Raw genomic sequence first — 8,058 nt, forward strand, 5'->3', positions numbered from 1 at the left:
ATTAATTAGTTTAGTTAAAAAATATAGGGGTACGTTTCACTGATGATAGGATTCGTCATTAAACAAATGTGTTTATAAAGATATTCGGTATCCCATTCTCTAAAACTGTCATAACAATTAGTCTCATATGAAATCAAACAAAAATATGATTTAATATCATTTCATTGTTCTAAGGTGGGCAACGAAATTAATTCAGTCCAGTTTGGATTTGACTGCAATCTGGAGAGACTTGAGGGGGCTTTGTTTCCTAAAATTCTGCCATATAATATACCGAAAATGAATTAATTTGTATTTCTTGTTGTATAGAAATATTTTTTAGATTAGGTAAAAAATTATGTATTTAGAGTTCCCAAATATTTTGTTGCAATACTCCTACGCTCTAGTCAAATTAAGTAAACACAAGGCAGTTATAAGTTAACAGTGGACAATAGTTTATGATTAATATAAACTTAATTAAATCTTCTGTTAAGATAATTAGTTTTAAACTTAACTAACTCGATTAAAAATATGCAGTCAATTCATTAAATAATGGTTCAGTTTTTTTTCATTTGCATTATGATTATTTGAAGTTTTGTCAAATATACGTATAGAGTTAAATATTTTAATTTATAATCATAATTGATAATTAAACAATTATTCATTTTTTCTCATTAAATGGAAATCAAATATAATAATGTAATATTGAAACTGTACAACTTTTTTTTATAGGACATATATATATATATATAAAATTACATTTTTACAAAACATAATACATTACATTACGTGATTTTATTTTGAAAATTAATTTTTATTTTTTAGGAATATGCTTTCATATTCTAAAAAGAACATATAAAATGAATTTAAATTTTTAAAAACTTTCATTGTGTATTTATAGAACAATACATTTGTATTTTCAGGATACACGTTAAGCTAACGAGATGAAAACATTGGCAAAATAATCATCTTTTCGCAGTGTCGGCCTGGCTCAGATGGCCCTCACTAAATTTAAGATTTTTTTTCTCGCTGGACCACTGAGAAAATTGTCCAGCAAATTTAATTATTATTAAAAAAAGGAAAGGCTATTCAGATATTTTTTTCAAGGAAATATCAAACTGATTTCAATAAATGTATATAAGATTTTAAAGAAAAAGAACTTTAAATAAATAATTTTTTACTCCTTAATATTTTTAACTTTTCTTTGAGCACCACTGGAGATTATAATGGTTTTACTTATAATTTAACATTGATTATAAAACTCATGTCACAATATTAAAATTGTTTAACGATAAGTTAATATATTTTTACTTTTAGATGACACACAGAATTTTTAAATAAGAAAAAATTAATTCTACTTATATATAACCAAAACTTACTAATTCTTAGCATAACTCATATTAGAACTTGTAGCAAAACTTACACAGTTTAATATTATTTTAATTTTTTTTAATATAAGTTATAAATAATTTTAGTAATTAATTATCAATTAAAATTGCTGAAAGAAAAATTAATCATAATCTACTGAGTCAACACAAACCTATTGGAAGAAACTTCCAGAAAGTAATAAGACTAAAAAAAATGTGTTCAACAATTACTGCATTGAAGTTGGATATACTGTGTTATTTTATACTTAGATATCCTAATGCAGCACAGGAAAAAATCCAGACATCCCCAAGAATGANAAAAAAATTCAGTCATCCCCAAGAATGATGAGGAGCACACGGAAGAAATTTCTTTATTAACCTTGAGGTCCTATTGCACTACATCCAAAATTATTGGATAATAAGATATTTTAACTCTTCCCGAAGACACTTATCTATATTATCAAATTGGACATAGAACACCCAATTTTATATTGTACAAATATTAACAATTTTATGTTTATATTAGTTATTATTTTTTAATATTACACACTTAGGAATTAATCACTAATAAAATTGCACAAGAAAATTTTTACAGCACATATTTGTTATAGAAAAATTAGTTTTCAAATGGATCTCTTAGATGTTAAAAAATAAATTACTGTTAGATAAAATTTTGTGGATCGACTGAAAAAACAGTTAACTAACAGTTTTTTGATTTGATGAAAATATTTTGTAATTAATGGATAATTAAAAAATAAAATTCTCAAATATAAATATATATTCTAACAATAGAGAAAACTTTTTCAAAATTGTACATTTGTATTAAACACTATTAATTTTATGTTACTTAATGAATGACTATTATCATTCAAGTATTAATAATATTTGTCAAATGTGAGAAATTGTACCAAAAAATAATAAGCAAAATGTATATTATTGTATAATAACTATAGTAGCAAATAAATGCTAATTGAATAGAACATTTTAATTTGAATTTTACAATATTATTAATAATAATATAATTAATTTAATAATGTAGTGTTTCTGTAGCCACGTGACCCTGACGTTGCATAATAATTATGCATAATTCGATGCATAATCAAACTATCGATAATGTCGGAGTTTTTACTGTCTCATTTTTTTAATTTAATGTCGGAGTAAAATCTGTCGTAATTTTGGTAACCTGTGGTATCAGATGGTCGGAGTACCAGATGTTCGTAACATTACTACTTTGTCAAATGTCGAAGTATGTAAATGTCGGAGCATTATCAGTTTGTGGCAAAGGTGCTTTCCCATTTAGATTACCATCGATTTAAATAATAAAAATTTATTCATGTATAATGAATATATGTAATGAAAAATAAAAAACTAATTATTTCACGTTCCTCAAGTTTAAAAGAAGGCAGTTTTAGCTTCATTCCTACAAAAATAACTTTAACCAAAATTATAAAAATATTATTGTAATGTGTTAAGCTGTCGAAAAACTAGATAACGACAAAATTAATACTTCAAATAAAATTTAAATAAGTTTTAGCAAAATGAGAACGTATTAACCTAACACTGATTATCTAAAAACTAAGTTTTCAATTTTATTTATTAATGATATATATTTATTTAATACTCATAAATATTTTACATTTTTATGATCGGTAAATAAAAATCTTATAATAATATATTTTAAATATTTATCTAATTTCCATCACTAGTTTTACTTAGTAGACAAAATGTCAAAAGATTTTCTTTTGTTAAATTTATAGTATATTTTAAAAATATTCCACAATTAATATCTTGCGATAAATTAATTTATTAGTTTTGTCATAGTTTATTGTTTCAAGAATTAACACCCGGGCATTTAAAAATATAATTATTAAATATTAAAGGATTTTTAATGGGGCTACGTACTAAAGAAAATTTTTTACTTAGGTTACGATATTTAAAAAAAAATTGTTTTAAATGTATTACTAACACCATTATAACATGTAAGATAGAATAAATTCTAGATAATTTTTTTAGTGACAACCATGTTATTACTCATTACATATAAGTTAAATCACATTTACAAAAACATAAATTAAATAAAAATAAGTAGTTTTAGATCCTTCTATTTCCCAAACTCAAAATACTATAGAGGGCGAAGACCCTATTTTACATGTTAGGGAATCAAAGATGGTTCTCGGCTAATCCCAATGACAAACAAGACGGCTATTGTGGTCGGCTTGCACTGGAGATCAGACACCACCAATGAGAAAATCACAAGAACAATCTCCTTGGTACAGTGGCGTATTTTGAATGATTTCTCGGGTGGTGTCCAACTTTTAATGAACCTCACAAACGAAAATTATAGAAATGTTTACTGACGAAAAAAAACTTATTATTTTTCTAATTACTATTTTAGGAATTGACAAATAATTTGAAATTTTGGTACTGTTGTATCTTAAAAGAAACAACCCTAGTGTCTTAACTTAAAGTAATAAAAGTTTAATAATAACTCAAATGTATTTATTATAGATATAATTAAACAATGCAAAACATACAAAATAAATATACACTAAAAACACAATAAAACAATACACAAAATGAAAACTTAATGTCATAAACGTACTGCTAATTTCTTTGAAGTTGTTTTAAACAAAGTAACTCATAACTAAATACTTTATTTATAATAAGTAAACAAATAATAAAATCTCCTTTCAGTATTGATGTTCGTAAACTACTTGCTTTTGATGATGTTTCAGTGTCATTCCACTTCAAAATTATAAATATCGATTCAATTAGGTACACAAAAAACTCAAGAAAATCATTGACAGCATAAAAACGTTCAACTCATTTAGTCGCACATAATTGATTTAATGATTTTTTAGTTATACATTTTTGACTTTCTTCGATTTGACTTTTCAACACATCTTTTCGCTTTGGGTATATGAAAAAATCTCTAACTTTAGATATTGTTCCTAATCAATTTCGTGTTTCTTGTATAGAAGATGAATAAGAAATAGCAAGGTTTAAAACATGAACAGCACAATGAACAAACGTCGCAAGCGAATAACTTTGGTCAATAAGAGATTTAGCTCCGTTAAATTGACCAGACATAGAAGCACATCCATCATAACACTGTCCTCTAAGGTATTTTGTTTCTACACCAAATGAATGTAAACTTTGAATAATAATACATAAACCTTTTCCAGTAGTATCTGTTGTAGGCAAAAACTGAAGAATTCTTCCTTGATAATCATATTTTCAACATCTAAATATCGAACACACAAAGTTACTTGTTCGCTTCCACTAATGTCGGCCGTTTCATCAGTAAGTATTTTGAAACATCTTTGGGCATTTATGTTTGTTACGATTTTATTTAAAATAATTTTACTACAGGATTCAATTATTTCATTTTGAAGTGTTTCACTTGTATATTTTATTGTTTCTTCAGCTTCCAAAAATGATTTTAAACGGTCATCTCCTTGGGCTCTGTATCTTAATATTTCTCTAAAATTTCCTTGATTTTCTTGGATAATTTGTCATTTTCTTGATATATATTGAAGTTACAAAGATAGCCGTTATTGTCAAAAAAAAAAAAATAATAATAATAACATTAAAAATGCAAATAATAATTAAACCTATAAGGTAGTTAAACCCTAAAGTTATTTTCGATTTGTTAAAGTCGTTAAAATTAATTCAAATCTCCTGTTATTTTCTTTTATCAGAATTATTATGTCATTAATTCAATTATTAATTAAATTGTTAAACTATATTATATATTCAACTTAATAAATTTTTATGTTGATTATAATCGCATGGCATNTTAATAAATTTTCATGTTGATTATAATCGCATGGCATGATGTTTTTTGTTAATAACTAAATGGAAATAGCAATTTCACATGGACAACATTTTTAATAGTTGCAAGAAAATAAATCCAAACGTTGATATTTTATTTCATACAGATTAAATTTTATATGCATAAATATTCTGTTAACCGATATCAAATTTATTCCACTTGAACTTTCATAAAAAAATCTCTATCATTTGTAAACTAATGTAATAAATAAACAAACAAATACAAAAGGTTTTTCTTCAAAATATCTTTAAAAAATATATATATTTTTTTGATAATTCTCTGTATTATTCTTAAAATATTGTATTCTTTGACCAATAATACAATTAAAATAAATAAGTATTGTTTATACTAAATTTATTTATAATTGGCTTATACATTTTTTTAATGAATTTTTACAATTAAGTTTCCTTGACAATTAGATGTAAATGTTGATTTTATCGACATTTCAGTTCACTTCGTTTTTTCCCGTGAAAAATAAACTATCGTCTTGTGTAATTATTAAGATTTATTTAATTAGTTATTGATATGGCAAGTGAAAAAAATATTTTTGGTCAAACAAATGAATCAAGCTTACATAAGGTCATACGCAGAGTTGAAGAAATATGGAATCGTCGTTTCATGCATTCCAATTGTGTTTTAAATAATACAAATAAAGGACAAATATCAAAAAAGTCAACTAAAGATGGAAGAATTATCTGTAAACACTATTAAGATTAATAATTAAACTAACTATTTCGAATAGAGAAAAAGTTTTTTAATATAAAATATAAGAAAAATTAATAATAAGTTCTCTTCTAATATATAACAATAATTCAATCGCTTTACTTTAATTTAACTATTTTAATATTAAAAACCTTTTTCGAAATTGATTATTTAATTAATAATTATTAAAATTATATTCAATTTGCAGCAATTATTAATAAAAATATTTATCCTATAAAAAATTCCATTATTCCAAAAAAACGCACGTATCGAAAAACGAATAAAAATGATAAAATTATTCCAGAAAAATTGGTAACTATAATTATATTAATATATTTATTCGATTTAGCTATGTTATTGGGGTTTGTCTGATTCAAAAATATAAAATAAACTATCAACCCGCTTAATATAAATGCGGTAACATAATGTTTAATATTATTCTGCTATTTTTTCTATTAGATTTTTATGGGAAATTCAATTTTTATCGAAGATAATAATATAATATTAAGTATAGTTTATTTATTTATTTAAATATCTCTTTGGTTACCTAGAATATGATGCAGCAAAGAGAATTCGGAACACTTTTTCAGAATGAAAAATCTGAAAAATATAAAAATGAAATTTTAAATTCAACAGAAAAAAAAAATATAGCAATTTCAAAAGACAATCCGCTATTAATATCAGCTGATTTGTTAGTAAAGGTATATTTTATTAGGCTTTATTTTAATAATAAGATTTTAAGGTATACCCTAAACCATTTTTTGGACTTAAAGCAGATTTCTTAAATAAATTTATCATATAATTAAATATATTTTTATGATCCGTTAAGAGTTTTCATAAGAAAAATTTGGAACGCAAAACATCCGAAATAAAAAAACAACTTTTTGAGATATCTTCTAATACTACTGCTCGACCAAATTTAAAAAGAAATTCATCCGAAGAAGATGAAAAAGTCATAAAAAGTATACAACTTTTAAAGTACAATTCATTTTTAACAAATATGTAATATTTTTAAACATAAATTATTTTAGAGCCAAAAGTTAGTTCTAATCCTTTGACCTTAAATACGCCGAATGACGTAAATTTACTTGCTCTGTCCACTATTGAAGTAATAAAAGTACCAGAGAAAGAAAAAGGTAATTAGTTATTTAATCTATTTATTTCATGTAAAATTAAATAAAAAAAGATTATTTATTAAACATAATTAATTATAATAATACGAGTTAAATTAATATAACTTCTGCAGAGGCGTGTCATTAAGGGGGTCCATGNTCTGCAGAGGTGTGTCATTAAGGGGGTCCATGGACATTTTAAACAAAAGTAATTATACGTGTTTAATTTCATATTCTAAAACCTTAAATAAACCTAAATAATAGTAAACTGTTCAACAAAGTCTTTTAATAATTCTATGAAAAATGTTTAAATGTGGTTACACTTGCAGAAGTAATGCAAGATCAGAACACAAAATCTCTTGATCAGTATAATGCACCTTCATTTAAATCGCCCACATCATGGTATACTTCAGACACAATTAATGAGTACATTAAAATGATAGTAAAACGGTCAGAAGGTGAAGTTTATGCAGTTGTCACTGATTTTATTGTAGCGTATCTTCGAGGAGGTTATCCAGCTGTAAGAAGATGGATAAAAAAAGATATTCACACAATAAAATTACTTTTTGTGCCCATGAATGTATATGAGAGTCATTGGATATTGACAGTGGTTAATATACCTGAAAAGACTGTGACATCATATGATAGTCTTAAGTCGTATAAGGGTCCCTATCCAATGGTATTAAAAAATTTCTTAATTGAATGGGAGATGGACAAAAAAGGAAAAGCTTCTACATGGACATNAAAAAAAGGAAAAGCTTCTACGTGGACATTACAAATAGGCGAGACATCTCGCCAAACCAATGGACATGATTGTGGGCCATTTACTGTTGAGCTAGCAGAAAAAATGTCTCGAGGAGATACAACACCAATAAATGCAAATTTTACGCCTTTTATAAGATTAAGACACAAATATGAAATTATTGCTGGCGAGCTATTCAATTAATATTTTTATGAATGAAATTTTATCTTTGTATTTTATATGAATTTTCTTAATATTCACTATAAATTGAAATTTTTATTTGTATACCACCAAACATTTTTTTACTTTTTCTATGTTTAATTG

At 24.7% G+C, this 8,058-nt stretch overlaps 1 protein-coding gene across 1 annotated transcript in view; it reads left to right on the top strand.

Moving 5' to 3' along the window:
* The first annotated feature begins 4,521 nt into the window (after nt 1–4,521).
* The window catches only part of LOC126902094 (sentrin-specific protease 1-like), a 3,739-nt gene continuing 202 nt past the window's right edge, over nt 4,522–8,058 (top strand). The window contains exons 1-7 of the mRNA XM_050679118.1: nt 4,522–4,646; nt 5,696–5,875; nt 6,089–6,192; nt 6,432–6,581; nt 6,710–6,842; nt 6,912–7,016; nt 7,322–7,869. Coding sequence (XP_050535075.1) covers nt 5,704–5,875; nt 6,089–6,192; nt 6,432–6,581; nt 6,710–6,842; nt 6,912–7,016; nt 7,322–7,869 — 1,212 coding nt within the window. The 5' untranslated portion in view covers nt 4,522–4,646; nt 5,696–5,703. The remainder of the gene's footprint in view (nt 4,647–5,695; nt 5,876–6,088; nt 6,193–6,431; nt 6,582–6,709; nt 6,843–6,911; nt 7,017–7,321; nt 7,870–8,058) is intronic.

The sequence above is a fragment of the Daktulosphaira vitifoliae genome, unplaced genomic scaffold (assembly GCF_025091365.1).
Source record: "Daktulosphaira vitifoliae isolate Bord-2020 unplaced genomic scaffold, ASM2509136v1 Scaffold_3, whole genome shotgun sequence".
NCBI lineage: Eukaryota > Metazoa > Arthropoda > Insecta > Hemiptera > Phylloxeridae > Daktulosphaira > Daktulosphaira vitifoliae.